Below are 21,202 nucleotides of genomic sequence, written 5' to 3' on the forward strand. Positions count from 1 at the left end.
ACTATTGTTACCACACCATGTCTACAGTCTGGCCTCCACCCCATTAGATGGACTATTGTTACCATGTCTACAGTCTGGCCTCCACCCATTTAGATGGGCTATAGTTACCACACCATGTCTACAGTCTGGCCTCCACCCCATTAGATGGACTATTGTTACCACACCATGTCTACAGTCTGGCCTCCACCCCATTAGATGGACTATTGTTACCATGTCTACAGTCTGGCCTCCACCCCATTAGATGGACTATTGTTACCATGTCTACAGTCTGGCCTCCACCCCATTAGATGGACTATTGTTACCATGTCTACAGTCTGGCCTCCACCCCATTAGATGGACTATTGTTACCACACCATGTCTACAGTCTGGCCTCCACCCCATTAGATGGACTATTGTTACCATGTCTACAGTCTGGCCTCCACCCCATTAGATGGACTATTGTTACCATGTCTACAGTCTGGCCTCCACCCCATTAGATGGACTATTGTTACCATGTCTACAGTCTGGTCTCCACCCCATTAGATGGACTATTGTTACCACACCATGTCTACAGTCTGGCCTCCACCCCATTAGATGGACTATTGTTACCATGTCTACAGTCTGGTCTCCACCCCATTAGATGGACTATTGTTACCATGTCTACAGTCTGGCCTCCACCCCATTAGATGGACTATTGTTACCACACCATGTCTACAGTCTGGCCTCCACCCCATTAGATGGACTATTGTTACCATGTCTACAGTCTGGCCTCCACCCCATTAGATGGACTATTGTTACCATGTCTACAGTCTGGCCTCCACCCCATTAGATGGACTATTGTTACCACACCATGTCTACAGTCTGGCCTCCACCCCATTAGATGGACTATTGTTACCACACCATGTCTACAGTCTGGCCTCCACCCCATTAGATGGACTATTGTTACCATGTCTACAGTCTGGCCTCCACCCCATTAGATGGACTATAGTTACCACACCATGTCTACAGTCTGGTCTCCACCCCATTAGATGGACTATTGTTACCATGTCTACAGTCTGGCCTCCACCCCATTAGATGGACTATTGTTACCACACCATGTCTACAGTCTGGCCTCCACCCCATTAGATGGACTATTGTTACCATGTCTACAGTCTGGCCTCCACCCCATTAGATGGACTATAGTTACCACACCATGTCTACAGTCTGGCCTCCACCCCATTAGATGGACTATTGTTACCATGTCTACAGTCTGGCCTCCACCCCATTAGATGGACTATTGTTACCATGTCTACAGTCTGGCCTCCACCCCATTAGATGGACTATTGTTACCACACCATGTCTACAGTCTGGCCTCCACCCCATTAGATGGACTATTGTTACCATGTCTACAGTCTGGTCTCCACCCCATTAGATGGACTATAGTTACCACACCATGTCTACAGTCTGGCCTCCACCCCATTAGATGGACTATTGTTACCATGTCTACAGTCTGGTCTCCACCCCATTAGATGGACTATAGTTACCACACCCTGTCTACAGTCTGGCCTCCACCCCATTAGATGGACTATTGTTACCATGTCTACAGTCTGGCCTCCACCCCATTAGATGGACTATTGTTACCATGTCTACAGTCTGGCCTCCACCCCATTAGATGGACTATTGTTACCACACCATGTCTACAGTCTGGTCTCCACCCCATTAGATGGACTATTGTTACCATGTCTACAGTCTGGCCTCCACCCCATTAGATGGACTATTGTTACCACACCATGTCTACAGTCTGGTCTCCACCCCATTAGATGGACTATTGTTACCACACCATGTCTACAGTCTGGCCTCCACCCCATCAGATGGACTATAGTTACCATGTCTACAGTCTGGCCTCCACCCCATTAGATGGACTATTGTTACCATGTCTACAGTCTGGCCTCCACCCCATTAGATGGACTATTGTTACCACACCATGTCTACAGTCTGGCCTCCACCCCATTAGATGGACTATTGTTACCATGTCTACAGTCTGGCCTCCACCCCATTAGATGGACTATTGTTACCATGTCTACAGTCTGGCCTCCACCCCATTAGATGGACTATTGTTACCACACCATGTCTACAGTCTGGCCTCCACCCCATTAGATGGACTATTGTTACCATGTCTACAGTCTGGCCTCCACCCCATTAGATGGACTATTGTTACCATGTCTACAGTCTGGCCTCCACCCCATTAGATGGACTATTGTTACCATGTCTACAGTCTGGTCTCCACCCCATTAGATGGACTATTGTTACCACACCATGTCTACAGTCTGGTCTCCACCCCATTAGATGGACTATTGTTACCATGTCTACAGTCTGGCCTCCACCCCATTAGATGGACTATTGTTACCACACCATGTCTACAGTCTGGCCTCCACCCCATTAGATGGACTATTGTTACCACACCATGTCTACAGTCTGGCCTCCACCCCATTAGATGGACTATTGTTACCATGTCTACAGTCTGGCCTCCACCCCATTAGATGGACTATTGTTACCATGTCTACAGTCTGGCCTCCACCCCATTAGATGGACTATTGTTACCACACCATGTCTACAGTCTGGCCTCCACCCCATTAGATGGACTATTGTTACCATGTCTACTGTCTGGCCTCCACCCCATTAGATGGACTATAGTTACCACACCATGTCTACAGTCTGGCCTCCACCCCATTAGATGGACTATTGTTACCATGTCTACAGTCTGGCCTCCACCCCATTAGATGGACTATTGTTACCACACCATGTCTACAGTCTGGCCTCCACCCCATTAGATGGACTATTGTTACCATGTCTACAGTCTGGTCTCCACCCCATTAGATGGACTATAGTTACCACACCATGTCTACAGTCTGGCCTCCACCCCATTAGATGGACTATAGTTACCACACCATGTCTACAGTCTGGCCTCCACCCCATTAGATGGACTATTGTTACCATGTCTACAGTCTGGTCTACACCCCATTAGATGGACTATAGTTACCACACCCTGTCTACAGTCTGGCCTCCACCCCATTAGATGGACTATTGTTACCATGTCTACAGTCTGGCCTCCACCCCATTAGATGGACTATTGTTACCATGTCTACAGTCTGGCCTCCACCCCATTAGATGGACTATTGTTACCACACCATGTCTACAGTCTGGTCTCCACCCCATTAGATGGACTATTGTTACCATGTCTACAGTCTGGCCTCCACCCCATTAGATGGACTATTGTTACCACACCATGTCTACAGTCTGGTCTCCACCCCATTAGATGGACTATAGTTACCACACCATGTCTACAGTCTGGCCTCCACCCCATCAGATGGACTATAGTTACCATGTCTACAGTCTGGCCTCCACCCCATTAGATGGACTATTGTTACCATGTCTACAGTCTGGCCTCCACCCCATTAGATGGACTATTGTTACCACACCATGTCTACAGTCTGGCCTCCACCCCATTAGATGGACTATTGTTACCATGTCTACAGTCTGGCCTCCACCCCATTAGATGGACTATTGTTACCATGTCTACAGTCTGGCCTCCACCCCATTAGATGGACTATTGTTACCACACCATGTCTACAGTCTGGTCTCCACCCCATTAGATGGACTATTGTTACCATGTCTAGAGTCTGGCCTCCACCCCATTAGATGGACTATTGTTACCATGTCTACAGTCTGGTCTCCACCCCATTAGATGGACTATTGTTACCATGTCTACAGTCTGGTCTCCACCCCATTAGATGGACTATAGTTACCACACCATGTCTACAGTCTGGTCTCCACCCCATTAGATGGACTATTGTTACCATGTCTACAGTCTGGTCTCCACCCCATTAGATGGACTATTGTTACCATGTCTACAGTCTGGTCTCCACCCCATTAGATGGACTATAGTTACCATGTCTACAGTCTGGCCTCCACCCCATTAGATGGACTATAGTTACCACACCATGTCTACAGTCTGGTCTCCACCCCATTAGATGGACTATAGTTAACATGTCTACAGTCTGGCCTCCACCCCATTAGATGGACTATTGTTACCACACCATGTCTACAGTCTGGCCTCCACCCCATTAGATGGACTATTGTTACCATGTCTACAGTCTGGCCTCCACCCCATTAGATGGACTATTGTTACCATGTCTACAGTCTGGCCTCCACCCCATTAGATGGACTATTGTTACCACACCATGTCTACAGTCTGGCCTCCACCCCATTAGATGGACTATTGTTACCACACCATGTCTACAGTCTGGCCTCCACCCCATTAGTTTGACTATTGTTACCATGTCTACAGTCTGGTCTCCACCCCATTAGATGGACTATTGTTACCATGTCTACAGTCTGGTCTCCACCCCATTAGATGGACTATTGTTACCATGTCTACAGTCTGGTCTCCACCCCATTAGATGGACTATTGTTACCATGTCTACAGTCTGGTCTCCACCCCATTAGATGGACTATTGTTACCATGTCTACAGTCTGGTCTCCACCCCATTAGATGGACTATTGTTACCATGTCTACAGTCTGGCCTCCACCCCATTAGATGGACTATTGTTACCACACCATGTCTACAGTCTGGCCTCCACCCCATTAGATGGACTATTGTTACCATGTCTACAGTCTGGTCTCCACCCCATTAGATGGACTATAGTTACCACACCATGTCTACAGTCTGGCCTCCACCCCATTAGATGGACTATTGTTACCATGTCTACAGTCTGGCCTCCACCCCATTAGATGGACTATTGTTACCATGTCTACAGTCTGGCCTCCACCCCATTAGATGGACTATTGTTACCATGTCTACAGTCTGGCCTCCACCCCATTAGATGGACTATTGTTACCATGTCTACAGTCTGGCCTCCACCCCATTAGATGGACTATAGTTACCATGTCTACAGTCTGGCCTCCACCCCATTAGATGGACTATAGTTACCATGTCTACAGTCTGGCCTCCACCCCATTAGATGGACTATTGTTACCACACCATGTCTACAGTCTGGTCTCCACCCCATTAGATGGACTATTGTTACCATGTCTACAGTCTGGTCTCCACCCCATTAGATGGACTATTGTTACCATGTCTACAGTCTGGTCTCCACCCCATTAGATGGACTATTGTTACCATGTCTACAGTCTGGTCTCCACCCCATTAGATGGACTATTGTTACCACACCATGTCTACAGTCTGGCCTCCACCCCATTAGATGGACTATTGTTACCATGTCTACAGTCTGGCCTCCACCCCATTAGATGGACTATTGTTACCATGTCTACAGTCTGGCCTCCACCCCATTAGATGGACTATTGTTACCATGTCTACAGTCTGGTCTCCACCCCATTAGATGGACTATTGTTACCACACCATGTCTACAGTCTGGCCTCCACCCCATTAGATGGACTATTGTTACCATGTCTACAGTCTGGTCTCCACCCCATTAGATGGACTATAGTTACCACACCATGTCTACAGTCTGGCCTCCACCCCATTAGATGGACTATTGTTACCACACCATGTCTACAGTCTGGCCTCCACCCCATTAGATGGACTATTGTTACCATGTCTACAGTCTGGCCTCCACCCCATTAGATGGACTATTGTTACCATGTCTACAGTCTGGCCTCCACCCCATTAGATGGACTATAGTTACCACACCATGTCTACAGTCTGGTCTCCACCCCATTAGATGGACTATTGTTACCATGTCTACAGTCTGGTCTCCACCCCATTAGATGGACTATAGTTACCACACCATGTCTACAGTCTGGTCTCCACCCCATTAGATGGACTATTGTTACCATGTGTACAGTCTGGCCTCCACCCCATTAGATGGACTATTGTTACCATGTCTACAGTCTGGCCTCCACCCCATTAGATGGACTATTGTTACCATGTCTACAGTCTGGCCTCCACCCCATTAGATGGGCTATAGTTACCACACCATGTCTACAGTCTGGTCTCCACCCCATTAGATGGACTATTGTTACCACACCATGTCTACAGTCTGGCCTCCACCCCATTAGATGGACTATTGTTACCACACCATGTCTACAGTCTGGCCTCCACCCCATTAGATGGACTATAGTTACCATGTCTACAGTCTGGTCTCCACCCCATTAGATGGACTATTGTTACCACACCATGTCTACAGTCTGGTCTCCACCCCATTAGATGGACTATTGTTACCATGTCTACAGTCTGGCCTCCACCCCATTAGATGGACTATTGTTACCATGTCTACAGTCTGGCCTCCACCCCATTAGATGGACTATTGTTACCACACCATGTCTACAGTCTGGTCTCCACCCCATTAGATGGACTATTGTTACCATGTCTACAGTCTGGTCTCCACCCCATTAGATGGACTATAGTTACCATGTCTACAGTCTGGTCTCCACCCCATTAGATGGACTATTGTTACCATGTCTACAGTCTGGTCTCCACCCCATCAGATGGACTATTGTTACCACACCATGTCTACAGTCTGGTCTCCACCCCATTAGATGGACTATTGTTACCATGTCTACAGTCTGGCCTCCACCCCATTAGATGGACTATTGTTACCATGTCTACAGTCTGGTCTCCACCCCATTAGATGGGCTATAGTTACCACACCATGTCTACAGTCTGGTCTCCACCCCATTAGATGGACTATTGTTACCATGTCTACAGTCTGGTCTCCACCCCATTAGATGGACTATTGTTACCACACCATGTCTACAGTCTGGCCTCCACCCCATTAGATGGACTATTGTTACCATGTCTACAGTCTGGCCTCCACCCCATTAGATGGACTATTGTTACCATGTCTACAGTCTGGCCTCCACCCCATTAGATGGACTATAGTTACCACACCATGTCTACAGTCTGGCCTCCACCCCATTAGATGGACTATTGTTACCATGTCTACAGTCTGGTCTCCACCCCATTAGATGGACTATTGTTACCATGTCTACAGTCTGGCCTCCACCCCATTAGATGGACTATTGTTACCACACCATGTCTACAGTCTGGTCTCCACCCCATTAGATGGACTATTGTTACCATGTCTACAGTCTGGCCTCCACCCCATTAGATGGACTATTGTTACCACACCATGTCTACAGTCTGGTCTCCACCCCATTAGATGGACTATTGTTACCACACCATGTCTACAGTCTGGCCTCCACCCCATTAGATGGACTATTGTTACCATGTCTACAGTCTGGCCTCCACCCCATTAGATGGACTATAGTTACCACACCATGTCTACAGTCTGGCCTCCACCCCATTAGATGGACTATAGTTACCACACCATGTCTACAGTCTGGCCTCCACCCCATTAGATGGACTATTGTTACCATGTCTACAGTCTGGCCTCCACCCCATTAGATGGACTATTGTTACCACACCATGTCTACAGTCTGGTCTCCACCCCATTAGATGGACTATTGTTACCATGTCTACAGTCTGGCCTCCACCCCATTAGATGGACTATTGTTACCACACCATGTCTACAGTCTGGTCTCCACCCCATTAGATGGACTATTGTTACCATGTCTACAGTCTGGCCTCCACCCCATTAGATGGACTATTGTTACCATGTCTACAGTCTGGCCTCCACCCCATTAGATGGACTATTGTTACCATGTCTACAGTCTGGTCTCCACCCCATTAGATGGACTATAGTTACCACACCATGTCCACAGTCTGGCCTCCACCCCATTAGATGGACTATTGTTACCACACCATGTCTACAGTTTGGTCTCCACCCCATTAGATGGACTATTGTTACCATGTCTACAGTCTGGCCTCCACCCCATTAGATGGACTATTGTTACCACACCATGTCTACAGTCTGGCCTCCACCCCATTAGATGGACTATGGTTACCACACCATGTCTACAGTCTGGCCTCCACCCCATTAGATGGACTATTGTTACCATGTCTACAGTCTGGTCTCCACCCCATTAGATGGACTATTGTTACCATGTCTACAGTCTGGCCTCCACCCCATTAGATGGACTATTGTTACCACACCATGTCTACAGTCTGGCCTCCACCCCATTAGATGGACTATAGTTACCATGTCTACAGTCTGGCCTCCACCCCATTAGATGGACTATAGTTACCACACCATGTCTACAGTCTGGCCTCCACCCCATTAGATGGACTATTGTTACCACGTCTACAGTCTGGCCTCCACCCCATTAGATGGACTATTGTTACCATGTCTACAGTCTGGCCTCCACCCCATTAGATGGACTATTGTTACCATGTCTACAGTCTGGTCTCCACCCCATTAGATGGACTATTGTTACCACACCATATCTACAGTCTGGCCTCCACCCCATTAGATGGACTATTGTTACCATGTCTACAGTCTGGCCTCCACCCCATTAGATGGACTATTGTTACCACACCATGTCTACAGTCTGGCCTCTACCCCATTAGATGGGCTATTGTTACCATGTCTACAGTCTGGCCTCCACCCCATTAGATGGACTATTGTTACCATGTCTACAGTCTGGCCTCCACCCCATTAGATGGACTATTGTTACCATGTCTACAGTCTGGTCTCCACCCCATTAGATGGACTATTGTTACCACACCATGTCTACAGTCTGGCCTCTACCCCATTAGATGGGCTATTGTTACCATGTCTACAGTCTGGCCTCCACCCCATTAGATGGACTATTGTTACCATGTCTACAGTCTGGCCTCCACCCCATTAGATGGACTATTGTTACCATGTCTACAGTCTGGCCTCCACCCCATTAGATGGACTATTGTTACCATGTCTACAGTCTGGCCTCCACCCCATTAGATGGACTATTGTTACCATGTCTACAGTCTGGCCTCCACCCCATTAGATGGACTATTGTTACCATGTCTACAGTCTGGCCTCCACCCCATTAGATGGACTATTGTTACCATGTCTACAGTCTGGCCTCCACCCCATTAGATGGACTATTGTTACCACATCATGTCTACAGTCTGGCCTCCACCCCATTAGATGGACTATAGTTACCATGTCTACAGTCTGGTCTCCACCCCATTAGATGGACTATAGTTACCACACCATGTCTACAGTCTGGCCTCCACCCCATTAGATGGACTATTGTTACCATGTCTACAGTCTGGTCTCCACCCCATTAGATGGACTATTGTTACCATGTCTACAGTCTGGCCTCCACCCCATTAGATGGACTATTGTTACCATGTCTACAGTCTGGTCTCCACCCCATTAGATGGACTATAGTTACCACACCCTGTCTACAGTCTGGCCTCCACCCCATTAGATGGACTATTGTTACCATGTCTACAGTCTGGCCTCCACCCCATTAGATGGACTATTGTTACCATGTCTACAGTCTGGCCTCCACCCCATCAGATGGACTATAGTTACCACACCATGTCTACAGTCTGGCCTCCACCCCATTAGATGGACTATTGTTACCATGTCTACAGTCTGGTCTCCACCCCATTAGATGGACTATTGTTACCACACCATGTCTACAGTCTGGCCTCCACCCCATTAGATGGACTATTGTTACCATGTCTACAGTCTGGTCTCCACCCCATTAGATGGACTATTGTTACCACACCATGTCTACAGTCTGGCCTCCACCCCATTAGATGGACTATTGTTACCATGTCTACAGTCTGGCCTCCACCCCATTAGATGGACTATTGTTACCATGTCTACAGTCTGGTCTCCACCCCATTAGATGGACTATTGTTACCACACCATGTCTACAGTCTGGCCTCCACCCCATTAGATGGACTATTGTTACCATGTCTACAGTCTGGCCTCCACCCCATTAGATGGACTATTGTTACCATGTCTACAGTCTGGTCTCCACCCCATTAGATGGACTATTGTTACCACACCATGTCTACAGTCTGGCCTCCACCCCATTAGATGGACTATTGTTACCATGTCTACAGTCTGGCCTCCACCCCATTAGATGGACTATTGTTACCATGTCTACAGTCTGGCCTCCACCTCATTAGATGGACTATTGTTACCATGTCTACAGTCTGGCCTCCACCCCATTAGATGGACTATTGTTACCACACCATGTCTACAGTCTGGCCTCCACCCCATTAGATGGACTATAGTTACCACACCATGTCTACAGTCTGGCCTCCACCCCATTAGATGGACTATTGTTACCATGTCTACAGTCTGGCCTCCACCCCATTAGATGGACTATTGTTACCATGTCTACAGTCTGGTCTCCACCCCATTAGATGGACTATAGTTACCACACCATGTCTACAGTCTGGTCTCCACCCCATTAGATGGACTATTGTTACCATGTCTACAGTCTGGTCTCCACCCCATTAGATGGACTATTGTTACCATGTCTACAGTCTGGCCTCCACCCCATTAGATGGACTATTGTTACCATGTCTACAGTCTGGCCTCCACCCCATTAGATGGACTATTGTTACCACACCATGTCTACAGTCTGGTCTCCACCCGATTAGATGGACTATTGTTACCATGTCTACAGTCTGGTCTCCACCCCATTAGATGGACTATAGTTACCACACCATGTCTACAGTCTGGCCTCCACCCCATTAGATGGACTATTGTTACCATGTCTACAGTCTGGTCTCCACCCCATTAGATGGACTATAGTTACCACACCCTGTCTACAGTCTGGCCTCCACCCCATTAGATGGACTATTGTTACCACACCATGTCTACAGTCTGGCCTCCACCCCATTAGATGGACTATTGTTACCATGTCTACAGTCTGGTCTCCACCCCATTAGATGGACTATTGTTACCATGTCTACAGTCTGGTCTCCACCCCATTAGATGGACTATAGTTACCATGTCTACAGTCTGGCCTCCACCCCATTAGATGGACTATTGTTACCATGTCTACAGTCTGGTCTCCACCCCATTAGATGGACTATTGTTACCATGTCTACAGTCTGGTCTCCACCCCATTAGATGGACTATTGTTACCATGTCTACAGTCTGGCCTCCACCCCATTAGATGGACTATTGTTACCACACCATGTCTACAGTCTGGCCTCCACCCCATTAGATGGGCTATTGTTACCATGTCTACAGTCTGGCCTCCACCCCATTAGATGGACTATTGTTACCATGTCTACAGTCTGGCCTCCACCCCATTAGATGGACTATAGTTACCATGTCTACAGTCTGGCCTCCACCCCATTAGATGGACTATTGTTACCATGTCTACAGTCTGGCCTCCACCCCATTAGATGGACTATTGTTACCACACCATGTCTACAGTCTGGCCTCCACCCCATTAGATGGACTATTGTTACCATGTCTACAGTCTGGCCTCCACCCCATTAGATGGACTATAGTTACCATGTCTACAGTCTGGTCTCCACCCCATTAGATGGACTATAGTTACCACACCATGTCTACAGTCTGGCCTCCACCCCATTAGATGGACTATTGTTACCATGTCTACAGTCTGGTCTCCACCCCATTAGATGGACTATAGTTACCACACCCTGTCTACAGTCTGGCCTCCACCCCATTAGATGGACTATAGTTACCACACCATGTCTACAGTCTGGCCTCCACCCCATTAGATGGACTATTGTTACCATGTCTACAGTCTGGTCTCCACCCCATTAGATGGACTATTGTTACCACACCATGTCTACAGTCTGGCCTCCACCCCATTAGATGGACTATTGTTACCATGTCTACAGTCTGGCCTCCACCCCATTAGATGGACTATAGTTACCACACCATGTCTACAGTCTGGCCTCCACCCCATTAGATGGACTATTGTTACCATGTCTACAGTCTGGCCTCCACCCCATTAGATGGACTATTGTTACCACACCATGTCTACAGTCTGGTCTCCACCCCATTAGATGGACTATTGTTACCATGTCTACAGTCTGGTCTCCACCCCATTAGATGGACTATTGTTACCATGTCTACAGTCTGGCCTCCACCCCATTAGATGGACTATTGTTACCATGTCTACAGTCTGGCCTCCACCCCATTAGATGGACTATTGTTACCACACCATGTCTACAGTCTGGTCTCCACCCCATTAGATGGACTATTGTTACCATGTCTACAGTCTGGTCTCCACCCCATTAGATGGACTATAGTTACCACACCATGTCTACAGTCTGGCCTCCACCCCATTAGATGGACTATTGTTACCATGTCTACAGTCTGGTCTCCACCCCATTAGATGGACTATAGTTACCACACCCTGTCTACAGTCTGGCCTCCACCCCATTAGATGGACTATTGTTACCACACCATGTCTACAGTCTGGCCTCCACCCCATTAGATGGACTATTGTTACCATGTCTACAGTCTGGTCTCCACCCCATTAGATGGACTATTGTTACCATGTCTACAGTCTGGTCTCCACCCCATTAGATGGACTATTGTTACCATGTCTACAGTCTGGTCTCCACCCCATTAGATGGACTATTGTTACCATGTCTACAGTCTGGCCTCCACCCCATTAGATGGACTATTGTTACCACACCATGTCTACAGTCTGGCCTCCACCCCATTAGATGGGCTATTGTTACCATGTCTACAGTCTGGCCTCCACCCCATTAGATGGACTATTGTTACCATGTCTACAGTCTGGCCTCCACCCCATTAGATGGACTATAGTTACCATGTCTACAGTCTGGCCTCCACCCCATTAGATGGACTATTGTTACCATGTCTACAGTCTGGCCTCCACCCCATTAGATGGACTATTGTTACCACACCATGTCTACAGTCTGGCCTCCACCCCATTAGATGGACTATTGTTACCATGTCTACAGTCTGGCCTCCACCCCATTAGATGGACTATAGTTACCATGTCTACAGTCTGGTCTCCACCCCATTAGATGGACTATAGTTACCACACCATGTCTACAGTCTGGCCTCCACCCCATTAGATGGACTATAGTTACCATGTCTACAGTCTGGCCTCCACCCCATTAGATGGGCTATTCTTTCGTTCATGGTAAGAGACTCGTCTGTCTACTAACCTTCCTGTAGTGCTCCCTTTATGATGGGCTCTCCTTTAGGTACGTCCTCAGAGCCCGCTCCGCTCCCAGCCCTGAACAGCCCCTTGGCCCTGGTGACCTGGCTGGGGCCCGGCTCCTCTCCTGGACCTGGGGGGGTTCCAGGGCTCCGGACATCACACATCTCCCTAAACACCGCCATCTTCTCCTCCAGCACACTCATGATCTGCTCATCCTTCTTCCTCAGCATCTCTGCAGGGGAGATGAGGTATTGTTACTGTTGATGAGTGTACCCTTCACATAATCATCTCTGCAGGGGAGATGAGGTATTGTTACTGTTGATGAGTGTACCCTTCACATCATCATCTCTGGAGGGGAGATGAGGTATTGTTACTGTTGATGAGTGTACCCTTCACAGAATCATCTCTGCAGGGGAGATGAGGTATTGTTACTGTTGATGAGTGTACCCTTCACATAATCATCTCTGGAGGGGAGATGAGGTATTGTTACTGTTGATGTGTACCCTTCACAGCATCATCTCTGGAGGGGAGATGAGATATTGTTACTGTTGATGTGTACCCTTCACAGAATCATCTCTGGAGGGGAGATGAGATATTGTTACTGTTGATGTGTACCCTTCACAGAATCATCTCTGCAGGGGAGATGAGGTATTGTTACTGTTGATGAGTGTACCCTTCACATAATCATCTCTGCAGGGGAGATGAGGTATTGTTTACTGTTGATGAGTGTACCCTTCACAGAATCATCTCTGCAGGGGAGATGAGATATTGTTACTGTTGATGAGTGTACCCTTCACATCATCATCTCTGCAGGGGAGATGAGATATTGTTACTGTTGATGTGTACCCTTCACAGCATCATCTCTGGAGGGGAGATGAGATGTTGTTAGCGTTGATGAGTGTACCCTTCACATAATCATCCATGTCTTATAGAGTATATGTCGTCTCTAACACACACAGTCTCCATCTCATCCGATGGCTATAAAACTGCTGTGGCTATGATTGTAGCTAACATTGATATATACTGTAGTTAGGTATTTGAACAGAATTTAAATAAATAAATAAATGCCCTCTCTTTGGCATTTCTACCGGCACGTCCTGTGCAACTAGAGGGAGAAAAAACCACGAGATCACATTTACTCCACACACAGAGACGCAGACAAAGCTCTCCCTCACTCTCCATTTGACCATAACTCTATCCTCCTGCTTCCTGCTTCCAAGCAAGAATTCAAACAGGAAGTACCAGTGACAAGCTCAGTACAGAAGTGGTCCGATGAAGCAGACACTAAGCTACAGGACTGTTTCGCTAGCACAAGAATATGTCCCCGGGATTCATCCAATAACATTGATTTACCACATCAGTTACTGGCTTTATTAATACGTGCATCAAAGACGTCGTCCCCACAGTGCCCGTGCGTGCGTATCCCAACCAGAAGCCATGGATTGCAGGCAACATCCGCACTGAGGTAAAGGCTTGAGCTGCCGATTTCAAGGAGCGGGACACCAATCTGAATGCTTATAAGAAATCCAGCTACGACCTCCGAGAGTCAAAATGTCAATACAGGACTCATATCGAATCCTACTAGATGTGGCAGGGCTAGCAAAGGGAAACCCAGCCGCGAGCTGCCCAGTGACGCAAGCCTACTGGACCCTTCAATGTTGTGATTAGAAAATCCTGGCGAACTGCATAGCATATGTTATTGTTCATCCTGATCAGACAGGTTTTTTACGATACACTGGAGATAAAAATAATTACTTGAAACAATTGAACATTATGAAAAATCAAAGAGAACTGGCCTGGTCTTCATAGCAGCTTTTGAAAAGGTGTTTGATAACGTACGACTAGAATTTATATAAAAATGCCTGGATTACTTTAATTTCGGTGAATCTCTTACACAATAGGTTAAAGTTATGTATAGCAACCGCAGGTGTAAAATAGTAAATAACGGTTACTTCTTTTAAGAGGAGTAAAACAGGGCTGTCCAATGTCTCTATAACTATTTATTATGGCCATTGAAATGCTGGCTATTATCATGTCCAATCAATTGAATTTACCACAGGTGGACTCCAACTAAGCTGTAGAAACATCTCAAGGATGATCAATGGAAACAGGATGCACCTGAGCTCAATTTCAAGTCTCATAGCAAAGGGACTGAATACTTATGCAAATAAGGTATCTGTGTTTTTTTATACATTTGCAAACATTTATAAATACCTGTTTTTGCTTTGTCATTACTGGGTATTGTGTGTAGATTGATCAGGGGAAAAAAACAAATGTATAAATTTTAACATAAGTAACATTTTGTGAAAGTGAAGGGGTCTGAAAACTTTCCGAATGCACTGTATAATTTATACTTAAACCCCAAATGGTTCTCCTGTAGATTTTGACAGCTGCGCCATACAGGTTGCAAAATAAATGGGAAGAGATTTCCCGATGTAGCGATTCCAAGGCACATGGTGTATGAACTGACAAAAAAACAACACTTCGAGTTTTTCAAGTCAAATTATGATAAAACATTTTTGCCACCAACAGAATGCTATATTAAAACATGTTTGGGATAGGGGGCAGCATTTTCACGTTTGGATGAAAAGCGTGCCCAGAGTAAACTTCCTGCTACTCAGGCCCAGAAGCTAATATATGCATATTAATAGTAGATTTGGATAGAACCGTTATTGTCTAGGAATCATGTCACTGTTAGTCTCCACCTGTTGTCTAGGAATCATGTCACTGTTAGTCTCCACCTGTTGTCTAGGAAGCATGTCACTGTTAGTCTCCACCTGTTGTCTAGGAAGCATGTCACTGTTAGTCTCCACCTGTTGTCTAGGAAGTATGTCACTGTTAGTCTCCACCTGTTGTCTAGGAAGCATGTCACTGTTAGTCTCTACCTGTTGTCTAGGAAGCATGTCACTGTTAGTCTCCCCCTGTTGTCTAGGAAGCATGTCACTGTTAGTCTCCACCTGTTGTCTAGGAAGCATGTCACTGTTAGTCTGCCCCTGTTGTCTAGGAAGCATGTCACTGTTAGTCTCTACCTGTTGTCTAGGAAGCATGTCACTGTTAGTCTCCACCTGTTGTCTAGGAAGCATGTCACTGTTAGTCTCCACCTGTTGTCTAGGAAGCATGTCACTGTTAGTCTCCACCTGTTGTCTAGGAAGCATGTCACTGTTAGTCTCCACCTGTTGTCTAGGAAGCATGTCACTGTTAGTCTCCACCTGTTGACTAGGAAGCATGTTACTGTTAGTCTCCACCTGTTGACTAGGAAGCATGTCACTGTTAGTCTCCACCTGTTGTCTAGGAAGCATGTCACTGTTAGTCTCCACCTGTTGTCTGGGAAGCATGTCACTGTTAGTCTCCACCTGTTGTCTAGGAAGCATGTCACTGTTAGTCTCCACCTGTTGTCAAGGAAGCATGTCACTGTTAGTCTCCACCTGTTGTCTGGGAAGCATGTCACTGTTAGTCTCCACCTGTTGTCTAGGAAGCATGTCACTGTTAGTCTCCACCTGTTGTCTAGGAAGCATGTCACTGTTAGTCTCCACCTGTTGTCTAGGAAGCATGTCACTGTTAGTCTCCACCTGTTGTCTAGGAAGCATGTCACTGTTAGTCTCCACCTGTTGTCTAGGAAGCATGTCACTGTTAGTCTCCACCTGTTGTCTAGGAAGCATGTCACTGTTAGTCTCCACCTGTTGTCTGGGAAGCATGTCACTGTTAGTCTCTACCTGTTGTCTAGGAAGCATGTCACTGTTAGTCTCCACCTGTTGTCTAGGAAGCATGTCACTGTTAGTCTCCACCTGTTGTCTAGGAAGCATGTCACTGTTAGTCTCCACCTGTTGTCTAGGAAGCATGTCACTGTTAGTCTCCACCTGTTGTCTAGGAAGCATGTCCCTGTTAGTCTCCACCTGTTGTCTAGGAAGCATGTCCCTGTTAGTCTCCACCTGCTGTCTAGGAAGCATGTGACAAATAACATTTTATTTGAAACACACTCCAAGGGAGTCTCCTCACCTCTCATGTCCTTAGCTTTAGTCTCCAGCAGTCTCTTATCCTCCTCCGTTTCACTGGGGTTCCCCTCGTCCTCATCTTTCTCTCTGTAAAACAACATCATTAGTACAAACCAGAGTCGTGATTACAACTCCCATTTCCAGCCATTCACATGTCCTCTTAGCATCCTTTAGAAGCCTGTTACAGAGCTAGAGTCTTCTCTCTACTGCTGAGAAAGCCTAGGGTAGAGTACATCCCTCCATCCCCAGGTACAGAACGGTAGCTCTCTCTCTCTCTACTGCTGAGAAAGCCTAGGGTAGAGTACATCCCTCCATCCCCAGATACAGAACGGTAGCTCTCTCTCTCTACTGCTGAGAAAGCCTAGGGTAGAGTACATCCCTCCATCCCCAGATACAGAACGGTAGCTCTCTCTCTCTCTACTGCTGAGAAAGCCTAGGGTAGAGTACATCCCTCCATCCCCAGATACAGAACGGTAGCTCTCTCTCTCTACTGCTGAGAAAGCCTAGGGTAGAGTACATCCCTCCATCCCCAGGTACAGAACGGTAGCTCTCTCTCTCTCTACTGCTGAGAAAGCCTAGGGTAGAGTACATCCCTCCATCCCCAGATACAGAACGGTAGCTCTCTCTCTCTACTGCTGAGAAAGCCTAGGGTAGAGTACATCCCTCCATCCCCAGGTACAGAACGGTAGCTCTCTCTCTCTCTACTGCTGAGAAAGCCTAGGGTAGAGTACATCCCTCCATCCCCAGATACAGAACGGTAGCTCTCTCTCTCTCTACTGCTGAGAAAGCCTAGGGTAGAGTACATCCCTCCATCCCCAGGTACAGAACGGTAGCTCTCTCTCTCTCTACTGCTGAGAAAGCCTAGGGTAGAGTACATCCCTCCATCCCCAGATACAGAACGGTAGCTCTCTCTCTCTCTACTGCTGAGAAAGCCTAGGGTAGAGTACATCCCTCCATCCCCAGATACAGAACGGTAGCTCTCTCTCTCTCTACTGCTGAGAAAGCCTAGGGTAGAGTACATCCCTCCATCCCCAGGTACAGAACGGTAGCTCTCTCTCTCTACTGCTGAGAAAGCCTAGGGTAGAGTACATCCCTCCGTCCCCAGGTACAGAACGGTAGCTCTCTCTCTCTCTACTGCTGAGAAAGCCTAGGGTAGAGTACATCCCTCCATCCCCAGATACAGAACGGTAGCTCTCTCTCTCTCTACTGCTGAGAAAGCCTAGGGTAGAGTACATCCCTCCATCCCCAGGTACAGAACGGTAGCTCTCTCTCTCTACTGCTGAGAAAGCCTAGGGTAGAGTACATCCCTCCATCCCCAGATACAGAACGGTAGCTCTCTCTCTCTCTACTGCTGAGAAAGCCTAGGGTAGAGTACATCCCTCCATCCCCAGGTACAGAACGGTAGCTCTCTCTCTCTACTGCTGAGAAAGCCTAGGGTAGAGTACATCCCTCCATCCCCAGATACAGAACGGTAGCTCTCTCTCTCTCTCTACTGCTGAGAAAGCCTAGGGTAGAGTACATCCCTCCATCCCCAGGTACAGAACGGTAGCTCTCTCTCTCTCTACTGCTGAGAAAGCCTAGGGTAGAGTACATCCCTCCATCCCCAGATACAGAACGGTAGCTCTCTCTCTCTACTGCTGAGAAAACCTAGGGTAGAGTACATCCCTCCATCCCCAGATACAGAACGGTAGCTCTCTCTCTCTCTACTACTGAGAAAGCCTAGGGTAGAGTACATCCCTCCATCCCCAGATACAGAACGGTAGCTCTCTCTCTCTCTACTGCTGAGAAAGCCTAGGGTAGAGTACATCCCTCCATCCCCAGATACAGAACGGTAGCTCTCTCTCTCTCTACTGCTGAGAAAGCCTAGGGTAGAGTACATCCCTCCATCCCCAGGTACAGAACGGTAGCTCTCTCTCTCTCTACTGCTGAGAAAGTCTAGGGTAGAGTACATCCCTCCATCCCCAGGTACAGAACGGTAGCTCTCTCTCTCTCTACTGCTGAGAAAGCCTAGGGTAGAGTACATCCCTCCATCCCCAGGTACAGAACGGTAGCTCTCTCTCTCTACTGCTGAGAAAGCCTAGGGTAGAGTACATCCCTCCATCCCCAGATACAGAACGGTAGCTCTCTCTCTCTACTACTGAGAAAGCCTAGGGTAGAGTACATCCCTCCATCCCCAGGTACAGAACGGTAGCTCTCTCTCTCTCTACTGCTGAGAAAGCCTAGGGTAGAGTACATCCCTCCATCCCCAGGTACAGAACGGTAGCTCTCTCTCTCTACTGCTGAGAAAGCCTAGGGTAGAGTACATCCCTCCATCCCCAGATACAGAACGGTAGCTCTCTCTCTCTACTGCTGAGAAAGCCTAGGGTAGAGTACATCCCTCCATCCCCAGATACAGAACGGTAGCTCTCTCTCTCTACTGCTGAGAAAGCCTAGGGTAGAGTACATCCCTCCATCCCCAGGTACAGAACGGTAGCTCTCTCTCTCTCTACTGCTGAGAAAGCCTAGGGTAGAGTACATCCCTCCATCCCCAGGTACAGAACGGTAGCTCTCTCTCTCTCTACTGCTGAGAAAGCCTAGGGTAGAGTACATCCCTCCATCCCCAGGTACAGAACGGTAGCTCTCTCTCTCTCTACTGCTGAGAAAGCCTAGGGTAGAGTACATCCCTCCATCCCCAGATACAGAACGGTAGCTCTCTCTCTCTCTACTGCTGAGAAAGCCTAGGGTAGAGTACATCCCTCCATCCCCAGGTACAGAACGGTAGCTCTCTCTCTCTCTACTGCTGAGAAAGCCTAGGGTAGAGTACATCCCTCCATCCCCAGATACAGAACGGTAGCTCTCTCTCTCTCTACTGCTGAGAAAGCCTAGGGTAGAGTACATCCCTCCATCCCCAGGTACAGAACGGTAGCTCTCTCTCTCTCTACTGCTGAGAAAGCCTAGGGTAGAGTACATCCCTCCATCCCCAGATACAGAACGGTAGCTCTCTCTCTCTCTACTGCTGAGAAAGCCTAGGGTAGAGTACATCCCTCCATCCCCAGATACAGAACGGTAGCTCTCTCTCTCTACTGCTGAGAAAGCCTAGGGTAGAGTACATCCCTCCATCCCCAGATACAGAACGGTAGCTCTCTCTCTCTCTACTGCTGAGAAAGCCTAGGGTAGAGTACATCCCTCCATCCCCAGATACAGAACGGTAGCTCTCTCTCTCTCTACTGCTGAGAAAGCCTAGGGTAGAGTACATCCCTCCATCCCCAGGTACAGAACGGTAGCTCTCTCTCTCTCTACTGCTGAGAAAGCCTAGGGTAGAGTACATCCCTCCATCCCCAGATACAGAACGGTAGCTCTCTCTCTCTCTACTGCTGAGAAAGCCTAGGGTAGAGTACATCCCTCCATCCCCAGGTACAGAACGGTAGCTCTCTCTCTCTCTACTGCTGAGAAAGCCTAGGGTAGAGTACATCCCTCCATCCCCAGGTACAGAACGGTAGCTCTCTCTCTCTACTGCTGAGAAAGCCTAGGGTAGAGTACATCCCTCCATCCCCAGGTACAGAACGGTAGCTCTCTCTCTCTCTACTGCTGAGAAAGCCTAGGGTAGAGTACATCCCTCCATCCCCAGGTACAGAACGGTAGCTCTCTCTCTCTACTGCTGAGAAAGCCTAGGGTAGAGTACATCCCTCCATCCCCAGGTACAGAACGGTAGCTCTCTCTCTCTCTACTGCTGAGAAAGCCTAGGGTAGAGTACATCCCTCCATCCCCAGGTACAGAACGGTAGCTCTCTCTCTCTACTGCTGAGAAAGCCTAGGGTAGAGTACATCTCTCCATCCCCAGGTACAGAACGGTAGCTCTCTCTCTCTCTACTGCTGAGAAAGCCTAGGGTAGAGTACATCCCTCCATCCCCAGATACAGAACGGTAGCTCTCTCTCTCTCTACTGCTGAGAAAGCCTAGGGTAGAGTACATCCCTCCATCCCCAGGTACAGAACGGTAGCTCTCTCTCTCTACTGCTGAGAAAGCCTAGGGTAGAGTACATCCCTCCATCCCCAGGTACAGAACGGTAGCTCTCTCTCTCTACTGCTGACAAAGCCTAGGGTAGAGTACATCCCTCCATCCCCAGATACAGAACGGTAGCTCTCTCTCTCTCTACTGCTGAGAAAGCCTAGGGTAGAGTACATCCCTCCATCCCCAGATACAGAACGGTAGCTCTCT

General features: G+C 47.8%; 1 protein-coding gene across 2 annotated transcripts in view; it reads right to left on the reverse strand.

The window, feature by feature from the left end:
* The window catches only part of LOC129834797 (A-kinase anchor protein 13-like), a 109,334-nt gene that overhangs the window by 19,393 nt on the left and 68,739 nt on the right, over window positions 1-21,202 (reverse strand). For both annotated transcript variants that reach the window (XM_055900083.1, XM_055900082.1), the window contains exons 15-16: window positions 17,012-17,094; window positions 13,020-13,247 (exon numbers count right to left, since the gene is read on the reverse strand). In XM_055900083.1, the coding sequence (XP_055756058.1) occupies window positions 13,020-13,247; window positions 17,012-17,094 (311 nt within the window). The remainder of the gene's footprint in view (window positions 1-13,019; window positions 13,248-17,011; window positions 17,095-21,202) is intronic.

Source organism: Salvelinus fontinalis, chromosome 35, assembly GCF_029448725.1.
Source record: "Salvelinus fontinalis isolate EN_2023a chromosome 35, ASM2944872v1, whole genome shotgun sequence".
NCBI classification, from domain to species: Eukaryota; Metazoa; Chordata; class Actinopteri; order Salmoniformes; family Salmonidae; genus Salvelinus; species Salvelinus fontinalis.